This window comes from Aphis gossypii, chromosome 1 (genome assembly GCF_020184175.1).
Source record: "Aphis gossypii isolate Hap1 chromosome 1, ASM2018417v2, whole genome shotgun sequence".
Classification (NCBI taxonomy): domain Eukaryota; kingdom Metazoa; phylum Arthropoda; class Insecta; order Hemiptera; family Aphididae; genus Aphis; species Aphis gossypii.
This window is the reverse complement of record NC_065530.1, coordinates 37,575,174-37,594,319: the sequence shown is the minus strand read 5'-3', so window position 1 is coordinate 37,594,319 and position 19,146 is coordinate 37,575,174. Positions and strand designations below refer to the sequence as shown.

Here is a 19,146-nt window from a genome sequence, read left to right as displayed (position 1 = left end):
ATATTTAACACTGAACTGTCTGAACTAATAATTGACTACTTATATAAAAATAGTGGTTTGCTCAAGGCCAATATTCTACTACTTTTCGTTCCACAGTTCCATTACTTGAATTTTAAATGCTTTTCATATTTTCTGCTTAATAACTGTCGTTACAATTGTCTGCTTGATACGATTAAATAATTAGAGGTACATTAAAATTAGAAATAATTTATTTTAAAAATAATAAAACTATGAAGAAAGTAATAACTTACAAATGTACTAATAATATAAAATATATTTAGGTAATTATAATATTTTGATTTATGACCTATATGTAACACCAAATTAATAATCAAACAAATGCATTGATTGTACAAAATAAGTAATAATCGTATAACATTATTTTTACTTTGCTCTACCTATAATAAATATTTTTACACAGGTATAACAGTCAATAAGGAGTGTATAATAGTGACTGTTTAATAAACTACTTAAATAAATATTACGTCAATGCAAATATATACCGTTATATTTATATATTATTATATTCACCTCACCAACTATGAAAGTATGTTATTTGGGATATTGTTATGGATTATAACCAGTGTTCGACTTGGCAAAATTAAAGTAGGGGGACTCTGTAAACTTTTAAAAAAAGAGCGTCCCCATCACTTTAAAAATAACTGAGCCTATAATTCTCCCTATTTAAACATATAAAAAATATTTATAAATTATCAATTACAAAAAAAAATTACTATAAATATTATATTGTGTTTTATAGTATACCTTTATTACATGTAACAACAAACTTAAAAGTAACTAAATAAAAACAATCCATTAACTACTTATTTAAATAGTTCCATAAATTATTATCAATAAACAAATTGTCAAAATTATGATGTTATCTCGTGCATTTTGATAAAATTGCAGAATAATGCAGCGTGCCAGCATTCTGTACATACTCCTTATAAATATAAGTAGAGGTACGCTTAAATTTCTGATAAATTAGTTGGGGTACTCCGTCCCCCTGCGCCCCCCCCCCCCAAATCGAGCACTGATTATAACAATAATTATACTATTATATTATTATTTATATTTATAAATATATGATTATAAGTTATTACTTATTACTATATAATAGTGTAATAGGTTTTATGTTATTTAATATATAAACTATTAAATATTATTATATGGTTAAATACATTGGCATCTAAGTGTTCAAACGATTATCCATATTATACCGATAAATAAAATATTAAAATCTTTAAAATTGAGTTTTTTTCTAATTTGGTTCTTTATAGGTTCTATAGAAATTTTATTAACATTTATCGTATTTTTACTAAACTTATGTTTACCACTACCGTCATCTGTGCATTAGATAGGTGTCATGTTCCTTAAAGGTTAAACGAACGTAAACCGTATGTTGGATAGTCATTTGCAATCTTGAAGACATAATAATACTAGCTATTATATGACTATTGTACATTTATTTTGTACACTTACAAACAATTCAAACAGAACGTTTTTAAAGAATACAATTTTTCACCATTAATCTTAGGAGCAGGTATTCCTTATGTCGTTCCAAAACATATGCTATTGCAATAAACGATAATTCGATGTAGGTACCGAAAATTAGACACTATAAATAATAATTGTATAATTGTAAATTTGTATGTGTTTTAACCAAACATTTCTCAAAATGTGGTTTGTGACTCACTGCAGTTAGTCCTGAGTCAACTTTTTGTGAGTCACGAGAATTTTTTTGAAACTATATAAACTTTAAAATATATATTATCATAAACATTACCCAAAAACTAACATTCAAGAGAGCTTACGCCTACATAAACATTTTACGCCATACAGTTCTTATTTTCCATCATAATGCTTGTTGGAACAACAATACAACAGATATTGTCATTTTCCGGTATGACGGTAAATGTTGTTATCACAAGATTATCGTGATTCAATAAATTGTCATTCTCGAACTTCTACCAAAGGTTCACATAATCATTATTTATTTAATTGTATTTATTATATAAAACAAACTTAAGTAAGGCATTTTTATCCGAAACTATTTCATTTTTCTAAATAGGTATCTTATACCTTGTACAAATTGTCAGTTTGAAATAAGTCCAAAATTGTTTTAAGTACCTAGATAATAACTATTATTATAGATAGAGCTGATCTATCATATCCATACTAAATTAATTGAATCACAATAAATAACTGTTTTAAAAATGAAGATAAGTTAATAATATATAATTAAAATATATAAAAAACGATACAATAGTCCAGTTATAGTTATTAAATATATTTGCATATATAGTATAATAAAAATATATAATCTAAAAGATATAGTTAAACCTGGACGGTGAGAGAAGAGAGAATAATAGGTAAAAACTTGAACACTTTTCACACGTAGTTGTAGGTAGGTTACCAGAACAAGAAGACATCGTATATACTATATAATATAGTTTTAAATACCTACAAAAAACAAAAAATATAGGCCATAATATTATAATATGTCATGTATTATGTATAAAGTAGGTATTCGTGAGATATTCACTTCCTCAGGTAAAATAATTGGCCAGGAATAATGATGTTAGTTCCTGATTACCTTTACAATAGTATATATTTTATACTTTTGTAATTATGTTTGGAAAATGGCTCTAAATATACCTTTGCATTTGCACTCACCTCACAAATTCAACTTGTAATAAACCTGTCTATTAGCATAATTTTTATTTTTTATTTTAAAACAATAATATGGAACTATCTATATTCTATACTAACAAAATTTGAACAGAGCTATTGCATTTTTTGTATAATATTTATTAAAGTATACTAAATCCATATAATATTATGATTTATAATGATTAATAATTTATATATTTTACTTTAATATGTTGAGTAGGTATCCCAAAATAATTAATTTTTTATTGTAACAAAATATTTGACTAAAGTATAGCTATACATAGGTATTTGAGTTTATTTCTATGTAGATTTACAGTAAATATTTGATATAGTATTGATAAAATACATCATGAAATGTTTAATCAAATTTTAAATAAATTACCAAGGGGCAAGGATTGACTAAAATCATTAGTGATCGACTGTTTTTAGGAACAAAATGTAAGGTTTGTGGCTGCAGGGGCATTATACAATATTCTATGTCAGTATGATAAATTGATAAACTAATAGTATAGGTACTATATACCTAATAAAGTTGACTAATAAACAGAAGAGTAAGTTCTCTAGTATTATTAAATTATATTATACTTAAAATCGAGCTATTAACAATAATACAGTTCTTAAAGTTCACGTCAAGTTTCAACTATACGTCTATACACTTAGGTACCTATATAATAATGTTTCGCTTCGTTATACATCCTATATACGATATACCCCATTATGGTTTTATAAACTTAGTTTTATAATAGAGAATGGAGACATTCACTAATGGTAGGTAGCCCAATTTTCATTTACATCTTGTAGATAGGTTGCCCAACGTTATTTTTTGGTAAGATGCCTATGTGTAAATCTTATACAGTAATATTGTATATTAGTTCTGAAATGGACTTAGATTATTATATTATATTATATACCCCGCGTTAACTGTGAAACTTTGTGCCAAGGTCATAAACATGTAGAGATTAATTAGTGATATAAATATTTAATATGGTACATATATATATCATTTTAATTACAATCAATAACATCTGAAAAGTTATTTTATTATTTTTTAGGTTTTTACTTTTTTAAATAATAATTATACAGTTTAAGTAGAATAAGTTGTTCGGTTGTTTTCTTAAATGATGATTTTTGTTTTCTATTATATAATAAATATATTATAACTTATAAGTATATATTATAATAATACATTTTTTTTAATAATTAGCATGAAATTAATATACCATGACTATGGTGTTTCAAGATACATAGTTTGTAATAATGAAAAACAATTTAAAAATAATTTGAATGACTTTGAATAATAAATACTAAATAGTAGGCGTCTGCAGGTTACAATAATATTGGTCGCGAATAGTGATCACGACGGATGGTACAAATATCCGCAATTAATTAATACCTATCTCGTACGTAAAACGTGATGAATAAGCTGAAGGATTAAGTAAATATCAGATTATTAAGATCAACTGCAGTTCAGTAGCATAATATAACTACAACATATAAGTAATTAATATTCAGAAATAAAAATCCATAACTCCGACAAATAAATTCTGATAATTAACTGTTCTTGTGCGCTTCGATTGGTTTATTTGTATTTTAAATAAAATATTTTACTACAGAGATATCGCTATAATATTATGTAAATATTGAAATGTGCGGAATTATTCTGCTGAATGGGCTTCTCCCGCGGGTCACGTATAAAGCCTTTTTATAATGATATTATAACTAAAACCGGTTGTAGTAGTTTTCTAAGTTTACCTCTTATAACAGTACTTGTTCTGGTCAAACGGCACTGTAGGTACCTATAATACTACATATAGGTGTGGTGCTCGGTGTTTATTCCCAAGCAAAGAACATACGCTGTTAACCGGCCGTGTCCATTCAACATTATTCTAAACGCATTTTATTAAAAATTAATTACAGTTGTTCATAACATTATAAGCAAAATATTTTTTGTATAATAAAGTTATAGTAATGCATAATAGGTATATATTAATCTATACGAATTTATGTATAGGATTAAAATTCAACTGATTTTTATTCACCTATAGGTATTATGTATTAAATAATTAATTAATTAATTTAAGTTATAAAGATAATCCCGCAATCGATTTTTCACTGATTGTATTTGGGGTTAGCCATATACATTTTCGATCTATGTTGCGTATATGTATATTATTAATATATTATATTAAAAAATAAATATATTTATATCTTCATCAAATCTTTCATGTACAAAATATGTATAATATATACCTTGAATCACATTACATGCTATGTAAAAATACCTTTACACGTTTACAGGTTGTGTATTTTAAAATGAAGTTAAAAAAAATATATTTACATATATTTATATAGCATCGAGATACTTGAATTTTTATTAAAATGATACCTATTATGAATATAAATTATCTTAAAAATAAAATTATTAATATGACGATAATATTAACGATCGAGTGCTCAACACATTATTGAGTATATTTACATTTTAAATTTTACGAAAACCTATCAAAAGCAAATGCTATAGGCTATAATCGCTGTTTATAACATGTATAATACATCATCAGTACATATGTATTACCATAAAGTATATAATTTTTAACCATTCAAAATAAATAACACATTTAGGTTAGGTTTAGCTATTCTACTATAATAATAAAATAATAATAGGTATGTATTTCTGTAACTATGATATTACCCTAACTGTTATAAAGGTATATTTTTATACTATATCTTTATGTCTAATATTCTAATAGATGTTCAACATAACGGAAGTACCGCTGACATTAGTAACGAAATGGCTTGTTAGTTGTTTGTCTGCGTTGTCTATAACCTGTAGGTTTGTTATTTTTTTTTTTTGTCGCCCCCTATCCGGTCACCTGTGCGTACATAAGGTGTACCTACGAATCGATTTGTATTATATAAAACGACTTCTTTCAGTTCTTTTCAGTGGGCGGTCAAGTACAACGACATACCACATTAACTCGCGTGTTACAAATAATACTTATGCGTTATAAACTTGTAACGATTCGACGTTTCATCATAGATGTTTGTAGATTTTCTCAACATTCGATAAACATCGTAATGTAAGCAATGATTGTATTAACAATAATGACGATTTACGATATATAATAATATAATAATGATGCGATGAAAATGTTGCCAGGTCATTGGTTTTAATGTTGACGAGTGTATATTATGCAAGTTTATTTTATTATTTTGGATTCGTTTTCCTCCCGATGGTCATATTAAACGTAGCATATAGTAATATTCGGTATACGAATGTTAAAGGTACCTACTATCGCATCATTTCCATTTAATGCACTATAGTTAAATTAAAATTATGAGAAGTATACAGAGCGTGTAGGCACACTAATAAATATATACCTTATACTACGTTATAATTTTTTAATGATTTTACCATGAAAATCAAATGGTATATTCACGACCGAGTTACTGTAGCCTAACATACCTGCTATGGTGCCAATTATGTGTAAAAATGCATGAACAAAATGTTATACTTGATTCAGCGCAGACAGTGGTTTACAAAAATATACATTTGGCAAACTTTCAAACTGACGTATATAAACAACGTTTACCAATATACATTTACCTATAATGTGGCTGTAAAGTATAGGTAAATGCATTGAAGTAGACATAAAAAAATGTGATCTTATCGATCTTTATATAACTCAATTTTCATTATTTCTAAATAACTAAGCAGTTTTTATTAATTAACAGACTATTAGTATTATTACTGTTATTCAATTATTATAACATAAATATTAAGTAAGTGTATAGGTACATTATGTATTAAAAATAATGTTTGATAAATAAATATAAATATTAAAATATACCTATATGTATATTAGGTACACCGAATTAAAGGTGCATACTTTGTACTTTTGTTGTATTAAAATTATTTCTAACTAGGTAGGTACTACGTTTTACACACACATACGCACACATAGAAATATTTTAGGTGATAATCATGTTACATTTTATTTGTGGTTTTACTCTGATATTCAAAGTAAATAATTGAAAGTCAAATGTAAATTATACTTAACCTTTTCAAATCTTGTGTTGTGACTTAAGATTTAGGTGTAGCTAGAATCTATATTACGAATATAATTTAAATTTATTAATATATTATGACGCGCTTAGAATTTTAAAATATTTAAAACTTGACTGTTCTCAAGAATTAATTAAATCGATCTGATTATATAGGTATTTTAATTTTAAAATAATGTAAATAAATATAATTGTCTGTAAGATGCTTAATTGATAATTAGTTAATGTGAACATAGTATATAATATATTTTAACCTCATACAACCACTTTGCTACTATCACCTATCAATTAATGAAGATTATAGATATTCTTTGGGTATAGGTATCCAACAACTTTGTCATTTAATCGTTAGTCGTCAATTATCACTTCCCGATTAAGGACGGTGGTCAGTGACTGCGAAACACGATACTAGTTATAATTAATATAACTACAAGTTTAATTAATTTTATTCTTTTTCTATATGGCTATGACAGCCGACAGGTGACAGAGTGACACTTATATATATATTCGATTGAGCCTGTAATATTGTGATGGGGCGCCCCGGTTAGGTAAACTTTCCCGGGTCAACGTTATGGATCAAAATTGTTCAAAATTCAAATGCAATAAATTAAAAAAAAAAAACAAGTAAAAACAGTCTTACAAAAAATAAAGAAAAACCATGACTCAAAAAATATTAAATTATAAAGACAAAAAAATAGATACCATAAGTCTATTTTAAATCTGTTCCTATTATCAAAAAAATTAAATTTAAACATTTGTATTTTATCATACGTATATTTTGTACATAATATTTATTTTATGAATTTTTATTTTTTATTGTATTTTCAGTTTTGACTATAATATTATAGCTTATTGCAGCTAAAAGTATTAATTTATATTATTCTTATTACATTATTGATTATTTTTAAATGAAACTTAAATGTATATTAGATTTAATTTATGATTTTTATTAAATTAAATGAGTAGTAGGCTGAAGACTCAGGAGAGTTTACATGTTTCCGTCAGGTGATATTGGAGTAGACCCGGGAGAGTTTACAATCGCTCGATGGGCACCACCTGAAATCGCAGGGTGTGCAGGTGCATATACCCTTCACCCCCTGTGAACACGTCAGTGTTTAACCTAATGAATACCTACTGTATAGTTCTAGATCTAGATAGTAGTTGACACTTATTTATAACTTCCTACCTATATTTTTGTATAGATGTAAATATGTAATAGATAATTGACAATTTTCAATTTAATGTTGAAGATTTAGAAATATGTAGTAATTAATTATACAGTTTTCCTATTTTAAAATAGCAACATGTATATTTTATTCTTTGTGTTAAAAAAAAATAGTGTTCAAGTACTAAAATTATATCAATTAGTTTTATGAAACAAGGATACTTATACAGTCATATAACCTAACTAGGTTATAAGAAAGATTTAATTTATTTATTAGAAAAACTATAACTCACATTAAACATTTAATTCATGGAGTATATAAGTAATCAGTATTTACATATTAAATGTTAGACCTATATCATCAAAACAGTACATTTCGTAGTACTTATTTTAACCTCACTAACAAATTATATTATGGAAATTGAACTACGGAAAAATAGACGAAAACACAATTAGAATAATATACACGAATAAATAAAAAATATTATAGATTATATTAACAGAATTTGTTATTATTATTATTTTAATATTAAGTCCAAAACTAAAATAATGTTCTCAAATTATATTTTAAGTTTAAAATTTTAAATAATAATTTAAGTATTTAACTCATACAACAATAGTTATTAACTTACTATTGATTGGTATACTTATCAAATTATGGACCAATACAATATGATCATTGATCATAAATGCTTTAGGTTCGAACTTAGTTATAGAAAGTAGAAGAAATGTACCTATTAATACAATTATTAAATAAACGCATTCCATTTTAAACCGTACGGAAATTCTATACATTTTCCTATGAAATTTCTCTTGGTAATAAACTAAGAATATAAAATATTTCAATACAGCAATATAAAACAGGTTTAAATCTCATTTTCTCGAATGTTAATGAACTTAATATATTTACGAGTACTCGTATTATAATTGTATTTCACTTTATATGTTATTATTTTGAAATGTTCACAAAATAATCATGTTAGATTTTTTTATGTATTATATTTAATATATATATTTAATGATGCACAATATAATTTTCAGCTAACATAAACAACCATGCGACTTTTCAAAAGGCGTTGTTCTGATCCTAGTCCTCAACTCGTTAGTTTGTCACCTATTGAACAGGACCACAGAGATGTATCTCCCGGGTATACAACTCCAAAAGGATGTACCACTCCTGATAATGGTTCACCAAAACCTCACAAAAAAAGTTAGTTTTTTAAAACATTTGTTTAATAATAATTATTTATAATTTAATTATATATTATGTATTTTATGTTAGGTTTAGCAACCTGGGGTAAGAAAGTTGGAAGAAAATGGGATCAGTTAAAAAGAAGTGATTCTTCAGAAATACTTCAAGTTTCCCCTAATCGTAGAAGACAATGGTCACCTATATCTACAAAAGATATAAATAATCAAAATATTGAATTTCATCAAAATTATATTGATAAATTACATAATAATCAAAATAAACGTTTATCAAGAATAGAAAGTATTAGAAGTATTGAAGAACCAAGGACTTTAGAAGAAAATGATCAAGATTGGCTAAAAGAAAAATGTCAAAAAGGTCTTGAAGATTTATACGCTATGGAAAATCCTTCAAAAATAAAAATAATTCCTCCCAAAATGATGTCTATTAAAAGAACGACATTATCTGTCAACATTGATGAGAATCCTCTTGAAGAACAGTGTATTTTAGAGTATCTTATTTCTAATAAAAATATATTAGGATTACAGAAGAGTATTGATGACCTTAAAAATCTTAGTTATGAAGACTTACTTAACGTGTTCAATCAAGCTACCAATCGATTAAATCAAAATTCTTATATTAAAAACCGAAGAAGAAGACATACAAGCTTTGGTGAAACGTTTATGATAAATAAAATTGACGAAAAAAATCGTGTGGTAATAAAAGCTGATGAAAGTGGTTACGAGAGTGATTCTACTAGAAATGGTGGAGATTCACCTAGAGGATCTATTAAATCTCAATCTTCAGTTGATAATGACGAATTTTCTAGAAAAAATATTCGAATGGGATTACGAAGAGGTGATGTTAAAGAACTTCAAGTTGGATCAAATGTAGAGGTCTTATCATTAATGTGCAACGAATGTAAAAAACCGGAACAAAATATGAGTCTTTATCAAAGGTTTTTAATGAAAAAAAGTAGCTGTGCAGGTCCAAGTGATCGACATACCGAAATAAAAACCATACGGTTTAGCAAACGTCTTGGTGAAGATGTTGGAGTTAACGTGGAGTGTCGAGAATCTTCATCTAGAACTCGTACATTATATATTACGGCTTTATCCGGTCCAGCAGCTAGGTAAGATATAATACTTTAATATTGTCTTTTAAAAAAGTAATGTATTGTTTCGATTTTTCAGGGATGGTAAATTATGTATTCAAGATGAAATAATAAAAATTAATGGTACTAGAGTAAAGGGCTTGAGGCGGCAAGATGTGGAATCGATACTGCGGTCGTCAAAGTATAGCGTAGAATTTGTTGTTTCTAGATCTAAATGCCCACCAACCTCTAATACAGAACAAATTTTATTGATTCAAAAACCCCCTACTGTTCCTAAAAACCCAATGAAGTCAGAAGAAGTACACGAGCCCCTTTATTCTAGACAATCATCTTTACCAGAAATTAAGTTGGAGGAAAAACCTAAGATGACTGGAATGCGAAAATTCTCGGTGCATTTAGATCAAACTCGACCCAAACATACTCAAATACCTCGATTGCCAAGACCTAGATCATTATCAATATCTCTAACAACGGTAGTTTTTCACAAAGGACCAGGATATAAGTCTTTAGGATTCAGTATCGTTGGTGGGATTGACTCTCCTAAAGGTAGCATGGGAATATTTGTTAAAACAATTTTTCCTACTGGTCAAGCAGCGGAATCACAGCTCTTAAAAGAAGGTATATTAAAACTAAATAAATCTTTTCGGTATATTATATGACTATTTAAATGTAACAGGTGATGAAATTATCAGCGTAAATGGCAAAAGTATGGAAGGTTTTAAACATTCTCAAGCTATTGCGTTATTCAAAGAAGTTAAATGTGGTCAGATTGTTATTCAAGTCGGACGAAGAGATCTCATCAAAAGGTAAATTATAGAATATTTATCTGATTTTATGTTATAATATCTATTAATTAAGTGGGTTGTGTAATTTTTTATTTTTATTTTTCAGGAACAATAAATCTAAATCTTGCGATGAATTAGACAAAGTTGTCCGTTGAATAGATTAATTATTATTTATTGAAATTACATTCTGTGATATGAAAAACAAAAATAAACTTTCTTAAAATTAATGATAACTTATATGTATTATTAATTAATAATAAAGGTTAATGTAAAACAATTTTTAGTATCTTTTTTTAGAGAAAAAACCGGGTGAGGTAGCAGTGGACACAATACACACGTTATTTTATTTTCATACATTGGAGAAATTATAAGCTGTAGACCTATAGAGCTCAGCTTGTAATCAATTTTAAGTTAGTTTTTGGAAGTTATAAATTTCATTGATTACAGATAAAATTAATCCTTGCAAAAACCCTTACAAAAATCAACTTGTAAATAATTAATATCTACTCCTTACAAATGTGTTGGTATAATTTATACAAAGTGCAGGTACCACGTCATAGCAAAGCAATTCATTGTATTATACTTCCTACTTTTTTTATACAAGTTATAATTAATAAATTATTATTCATTATTAAGGTTTTACTTCAATGATATATAAATTAAATCAAAAATACAGAAAATATAGTCCACCAATTTTGAATTGATTCACATTATAAAGCAGGGGTGGCCAGCGAGAAGAGACTCGCGAGCGACGCGAGCCACCAAATGTATTAATAAATATAGAAGAGCCAAAATGTAAAAAAAAAGGTCATATTATAATACTTATGTATTATATAATACATAAATTCATATTAAAAAACTTTTTTGTAAAAATGTTACGATAAGATGCAAGCCGCAAAAGTTTATGTGGCCAGCCGTATGCGGCTCTCAAGACGCGGTTTGGCCACCCCTGCTATAAAGCAACCAAAATCTAATTGGGTGCTGAAAAAAGAAAAGAATAATATGCTCTACATACCCTGAAAAAGCACAATAAATATGGTATAATGAAAGTCATAAAATGTATTTAAATCAAAAACTAAAATCTAAAAGGAATTTTTATAAATATTTAATTTTATTTAACATACGGTTTTTGATATTGACTAATGATTTAATCATAACAATTTCAAAACAATGTTTAAAATATAAATATAAAAATCGATACTCGCGTTTTTCCCAAATCAAAATTCCCGAATGAACCCGAATTTTGTTTTAAAAATATTATAATTACGAAGCTACAGTGGCGTTTTTCTTAATATATTATATTATATTTTATACCTATACCTAACTAGAATACAACTATTGCTATACATTCTATTCTATCAATATTCATTTAAACCGTGCGATAAAGATAGGATTTACGAAAAAGTATCTTGCCATTATTACACTTTTCCGTTTTTACAGCGACCAATTCCATTTTAATATTTAATTATTACACTAGCAGTGGCGGATTTAAGGAGGGGGCCAGAGGAGCCTGCCCCCCCCCCCATGGGCCATAAGATGTAATATATTAAAATATCATTACACTAATATAAATGTTTTTATAAAAATATGTACTAATGTAAAAAAATATTCCCCCCCCCCCCCAAAAAAAAAACAAAATCCTAAACCCACCACTGTACACTAGGTAGTAGGTACATAATTTATTATGTTATTATTAATTTTATTAAGCCATTTTATATTTTATATTAATTATAACTTATCAATTTTAATATCGATTCGGGTAAAAGAAGTTTGGGAAAAATGTTTACGTGTTTCGGGTTTTTGGATAAATTACCATTCGAAAAAAAACTCATTTAGGAATTTTGATTCGGGAAAATTACCGGTAATCGAAAAAATCATATTGTACATAGTAAGATACTAATATTCATTAATAAATCATAAAAGTTTTTATAAAAATGTTAACATTTTTATAGCATTTAAAAAAATGTTTAGATTTTACAATTATATAATGGTTTAAATTATTTTTATGGTGAGGAATAAACATTATTAAATAAATTCGTTTATAGTTTTTTCAATATCATCATCTTCATCTAATTTTATTGTACTTATAATTTCCATCAAATGTTTTATGTTAATCTGTTTTTTTTTATTTTGTTCTTTCGTGGGTGACTTAACTTTTTCGTCATATGCAATCCCATCACAAAATATATCATCCATTTTGTCTAAAAACGGGAACCTAGATTTTGTAGCATCGCTCAACACTAAATTTTTAGATAGTTCTAATTTGTATACGGGACATAAATGCATTGCTAAATAAGGTGTTCCATTTTTCACCATTTCATCTACATGCTTCTTCATTTTAGTATGTATCGGTTTTTTATGTGTATCCAGGTTAAAAGCTTCATGGTCTAATGGAGGTCTTGAATTAATTAGCAAATTTTTTATTTTGCTATTATCTATTTTTGGTGGTTCTATAAATGTACTATCAATTTCGTCGATGATAATCTGATCGGTTTCGCTAAAACTCCATTCTGATGGAAGCGCTGGTTTTTTATCTTCTATTGGCGGAGGAAGGGGAGAATGATTTTGGGAATAATCCTTTAAATTTTGTTTTATTGTTGATAAATAGTTAGAGCAAACAATTATCAATACCTCAGATTCCCAGTTTTCCCTAAAACATTAAATTTAAGTTTTAAAATTTAATGTATTTATTATTCATATGTATTTAAAATTACAAACTTTGGCATATAAACACTTGTTTGTGCACTAGTTATATTACTTGCATCAATGGATTTTAATGACGCTTGTTCTTCTGGTGGTTGCTTAATGATTGGTCCTGGATAAAATGTTCGAATACTAAATTCAACAGATTTTCCAAGTACATTATAGACTGGAAAATCAAATTGTATTGTTTGTAAACAGGCATAGGTATTTAAACTCCATACTTTGAGTACCTATTACATAATAAAAATGTATTTTAACATAAATTTGAATACATATTCTATTTATTGTATTACTTCGTCCTTTGAAATGCTTATCACAAGATTGAAATGTTCAAAAATTCTAACATCTACAACTGAATTTTTATGCCCTTCTAATTTAGCAAGATACATTTTTGTTACTACCGGATTCCAAATATAAACTTTATGTGAACATCCAGTCACTAATAATTTTAGTGTTGAATTGTAATGAAAACATCGAACACCCTATTATAACATTTTCGATACACATTGTATAATTCAAATTTTCAAGTATAAATACACTAATTTATTTGAAACTACGATTACATGTCGAATGTGAAATACATATGGATTCCATTCATCTCTTATATGTTTGATGACTAGAGATTGTTTGTGGTCTTGACAACAACTTATTGTAGCTTCATCAGATTGACAATAAATAATATGTTTAATACTATCTGGATGAATTGGAATTCCACATGTGTATATTTTAACCCATTGTTGTTGATATTCTAAATCCTATGAGACATAATAATTATAATAGATAATACAATTTTAAATAAATTAAACAATTATTATAACCTAGCTATAGGTACATAATAATAAACTAGAAAATATATTTAACACAAGAAACTCATTATTTGATTTCCTCAAATTCAACTGTTTGAAGTATGAAACAATAGTTCAAATAGTAGACCAACATTTGCGGGATACCGCAGTGTCACCACTCCATTCCACTCCACTCATAAAAAACTTTAAACACTTAAAATATATAAATCATAAAAAACTGGTTATAAGTGGAATAAATTTATAACACGAAATACTTCAAGAAATTTCTGCTTTCGAATAAAAAATTAAAATTGAATGTTGTCATTAATAAATTATAACAATACAAATAGTAAAAAATATAATTTTTTAGAAGATTTTTGTTTTTAACGAATTATAATGTGAAGTCATAAAAAAAAAATATTTTAAAAAATCGTTGATAATTATTGAAATAATTGTATCAACATAGATTAATAGATTTTGCTATTATAATTTATTTAAGTACCTATATGTCTCAACCCTCGGGAATTTATATATTATTACGAAAATTATAAACATAGTAAAATTTTAATTCTGGTCTACACAGTAGGTACAATTAATGAATAAAATGAATAAATAAATAAAAACAGTTATACTTTTCTAACAAACTTACTTAGAAATATTTGTAATAAATATAAAATATAAAATATATATAGGTATTCATAAATTTTTTGTTTGAGCTTTCAATTACATTTACAATTTTTATTAGACCAAACTATACCATATAACAAAATAAATCATCAATTTTCCCTCCTACTAAATATCAATTATTTTAATACTGTGGACTATTATAAATTATATTTACTTTGTACTTACTTTCCACAAGTATGTATCGACTTTATTTGTTGGATCTCGTTTAAATAACGATCGTTTTGGTTGAAGAAATTCCATTCGAGCAATACTGCCATTATCATCACCAATAAATAAAAGTGAAGAACTACCAGGACAGTATTCTAAACAAGTCGGCGTTGTTTTTAAACCTATATTGAATCGTTAATTGTAAATTAATAATTATTACAATTTACAAGGTTTACTGCAATAAAATCGTGTTGATTATTTACCAGTAATACAAAAAGTTGGCACATGAACTAAACAAACGGTGTCCACAAAATGGATAGAGCCGTCTGATGCAGCAATTGTTATAAACTGTGCATCTGGTAAGTATATTGCGTCATTAATCCAAATATTACGCCGTCGACGAGTTGCTCGTACTAAATCATCGGGGCATTGAGACAATTGTATTACATATTCCCTTAGTAAGTTTAAATGACCGTCGTAGATGCCCACTTGGCCTAGTCGAGAAAAAACAGTGTAACAAAAGAATTCTTCTGTTTCTATGCTAATCACTTTGACTATGGACTCATGCTGTGGAAAATATATTATGTTATAGTTCAAAAAACAAAAATATTTTGAGGAGAATATAGATATTTATGGGTGAAACCCAATGTAAAATTTTAAGCTTTAAACGGTCATGGAAAATCATTTAACTTTCCAGACAATATTTTTTATAAATACATAAAGATTGTAGAACTTATAAAGGACTTTGTATTTTTAAATCTTATAGGTATATAAATAAAACATTTCTATGAATTTCCATCTTCAAAATAATTAGTTATTTTAGTGATTTTTACGAATTTTGTCAAATTTCTAATTTTAAAAGCTTATAAAAAATATTGCAACTATAAATGTTCGATATTATTTAATTTCAAAATGAACAACTTATTAAACATTTTGTATAAAAATTTCAAATATTTTTAATATAATTTGATTTAAAATATTTTAATATATATACTTACTTTACAATGTGACATTAAATGCATAGTTATGCTATTTTGGTCAAAAGGTAATGCGTCCCAGACATCTCGAAAAAAATATGTACTATATCGAATTTCATTCAAAAGTTGTTTCCAGTGTATAACATCTTCTTTTGTATTAAAATCTTCAACACACACTTGTTCGAAAAAATCATCAGCCTCCTTTACATATAAATTATTACCTATAGGTATGTTTAAAAATTAAGACTAAATAATTGATGATTTATAATCGACAATATGTACCTAATCAAAATATGTTTAGGTATAAATTAATAATAGTTAAATACAAGACATAGGTACCTACCAAACTATCAATTAACCATTATTTGATTTTTGTGATTAAAGTACCGCCACAGCGGCACACTATGTACAAGTTTCGATAATTAAAATCATAATAGTATAATACATGAATAGGTGAAATTAGACCAATGGTTTAAATAATGAACATCATTCGTCACATCACAACTTTCGGAAGATGTTGTTCTAATTATTTTTGTATTATACTAGGTAATTGAGTATTATTAGATTTTTAAACCGGACCTACCAACTTGGCTGATATTTTGATCTTGAACTTCCAATTATACCCTAGCTATTAATATGTCTGAGTAATTTTCGCAAGAAAATCAGCTGAGTCAAATAAACAGAAAATAGGCAATAAAATTATTTTCTTTCTTCATAAAGTTATAGTGAAGTAAAAAATAAAATGATGATTTTCTTTTCAATCTTCCGCAAATAATTTTGCCTTTTGACCGCAGCGATATCAAAATTCAAAATATATCTTAGATTTTTGCCTACCGTAAAAAATCATTTACTATACAATAATTTATCATAGTTTTATTAATAATTTGATACAAATTTTCATAAGCAATTTGTATTCTTATTATACATGACACATGTATGGTCCGATAGTGTATAGTGTATAGGTTAGGTACCTAGCCCAACTCATTGAAATCTCAATTTTTATGAGTTTGCCTTACTTCTAGCTATTTTCTAATTACATTCTAATTATATCCTTGCCTTGCCTATACGGCTATACTTACCAATTACTGAACATATTGCTGCTAAAAATTCGTCCTTATTTAATGGATGTTCTTTGTCGTCGTAATAAAAAAAATACATTTTTAAATCTTTTAGATGTGCAACATCTAATGTATTGATGAATTTTGTCTGTTTATTTAACTCGGTACCTCTATAATTACGAAGGATAAACTAATATATTTAGTGATTTTAATAATTTATGTCGTATGTCAACGCAAACAAAATAATATCTTACTCGCTCGGGTCATTTAAAGAATAATTCCCAACAGTTGTTGAAGATGATCTGTCTAAAACGTCTAAAGATTTGGAAATTGAATTACTAATCATATTTACTAGAACTCGTGTACAATGTTTATGAATAAATTTTAAATCTAAATTATATAATAATTTATGAATTATGACTATTATTGCAGATTGCAGTGAATGCGTAGGTATATAGAACGTGTCTATACAGTAGTAGTACTGTACGTCTGTTCAATGTCGGTACTACTGTGTAAAAGTAAAACTGTTGTTTAATCAATAATGTCAAGTTACTACTTGTTATAGAAAAGTAGCTACCTAGGTCGTATGTGTATACCATTAATACCTAGATATCAATAGTAACCATTATAAGTTAAGTACTAGACAACAGTCAACAAATAGGTATACCTACATAATGTAACCTGTATACAATTTATAAGTAAACCCATCACGCCACCGTCTGTAAATTTGAATTCCTCTTATGCGATGAACTGAGGCCATAGTCTTCAAACTGATATCGACATTTTGCTATTAATTTGATTAATAATAAATTGTAAAAAAATTCCTCCTCAGTAAGCCAGCAACATATTATGTATAGAGATAAACGTGTTTAATAGTTAATACTGTATATACTAATTAGCACTAAGCAGCAACGCTAATATAGTCAATAGATATAAATATTTCATTAAGTTGAGAACTGTCCATTATTAATAAATAAATTAAATAATTTTAAAGAACTTTGTCAAATGTTGAACTTCACATAACTGTATAATAAATAATAATTGTGTTAATTCACTCTGATATTCTTTAGTCATTAAAGAAAATAACTTATGAGTAATGTGAACTTGTATTACATTTTTAGGCTTTTAGATTCTAAGCAAAGCAATACTTAGAATTTGGACAATAAATAAAATCAACAATTTGCTAATCATTTTGTATGTAAAAATTCATAAAAAAAAATATATACTGGTGTAAAAGAATTGAAAATTTAATCTCAATTAAAAAGATGAATAGGTACAGAGAATTTTTAGCACCCACCAAAGTATCAGCTAGATACAATTTGATATCATAAAATATATTCGAAGATGAAGATTGAAGTATTATTACTGTTTCAAAAGCCTTTTGGCAAAAGGATGATATGCACACAAAAAAAAACATACACATTAGTGTAAAGTAAAATCAATACATAAATCAGTCAGTTTAGAATTTAAAAATACTCAATTTATCCATGAATATTTAAACAACTATTTAATTTGGTTCTATTAATTTAAAAAGAAATGAATTTTACAAGAAACATTTTTTCCGTATCAATTAAAATAAAGTAAATACTAAGTTTTGAAGTTGTTGAACGTATAATTTAAAAATAAAAAATTAATTTTATCAGAATATAAACATTATTCACAAATAAAAATGTTAACATTTTTGGAAAAGTATTTAGTAACTTGAAAAAAGGTCGTAACTGTTAATTTTTCAGAAAATAAAAATCTAATTAATATTTAAAGTAGCTAATACTAATAAATAATTATAAAAATAGAAATC

General features: G+C 26.5%; 2 protein-coding genes across 3 annotated transcripts in view; one reads left to right on the top strand and one right to left on the bottom strand.

Moving 5' to 3' along the window:
• The window catches only part of LOC114120246 (PDZ domain-containing protein 2-like), a 70,045-nt gene extending 58,777 nt beyond the window's left edge, over positions 1-11,268 (top strand). For both annotated transcript variants that reach the window (XM_050197335.1, XM_027982102.2), the window contains exons 2-6: positions 8,945-9,113; positions 9,186-10,224; positions 10,286-10,824; positions 10,883-11,012; positions 11,098-11,268. In XM_050197335.1, the coding sequence (XP_050053292.1) occupies positions 8,960-9,113; positions 9,186-10,224; positions 10,286-10,824; positions 10,883-11,012; positions 11,098-11,146 (1,911 nt within the window). In that variant the 5' untranslated portion in view covers positions 8,945-8,959 and the 3' untranslated portion in view covers positions 11,147-11,268. The remainder of the gene's footprint in view (positions 1-8,944; positions 9,114-9,185; positions 10,225-10,285; positions 10,825-10,882; positions 11,013-11,097) is intronic.
• A 1,577-nt stretch (positions 11,269-12,845) lies between these two features.
• On the bottom strand, positions 12,846-18,422 carry LOC114120221 (uncharacterized). Its single transcript, XM_050203346.1, has 10 exons — positions 18,404-18,422; positions 17,603-17,837; positions 17,370-17,518; positions 16,312-16,511; positions 15,577-15,880; positions 15,332-15,495; positions 14,258-14,449; positions 13,988-14,176; positions 13,710-13,924; positions 12,846-13,641 (listed from the first exon to the last, which is right to left on the bottom strand). Exons 1-10 carry the CDS (start codon positions 18,420-18,422, stop codon positions 13,017-13,019), a joined length of 2,292 nt encoding a protein of 763 aa, XP_050059303.1. The 3' UTR covers positions 12,846-13,016.
• Positions 18,423-19,146: the final 724 nt, after the last annotated feature.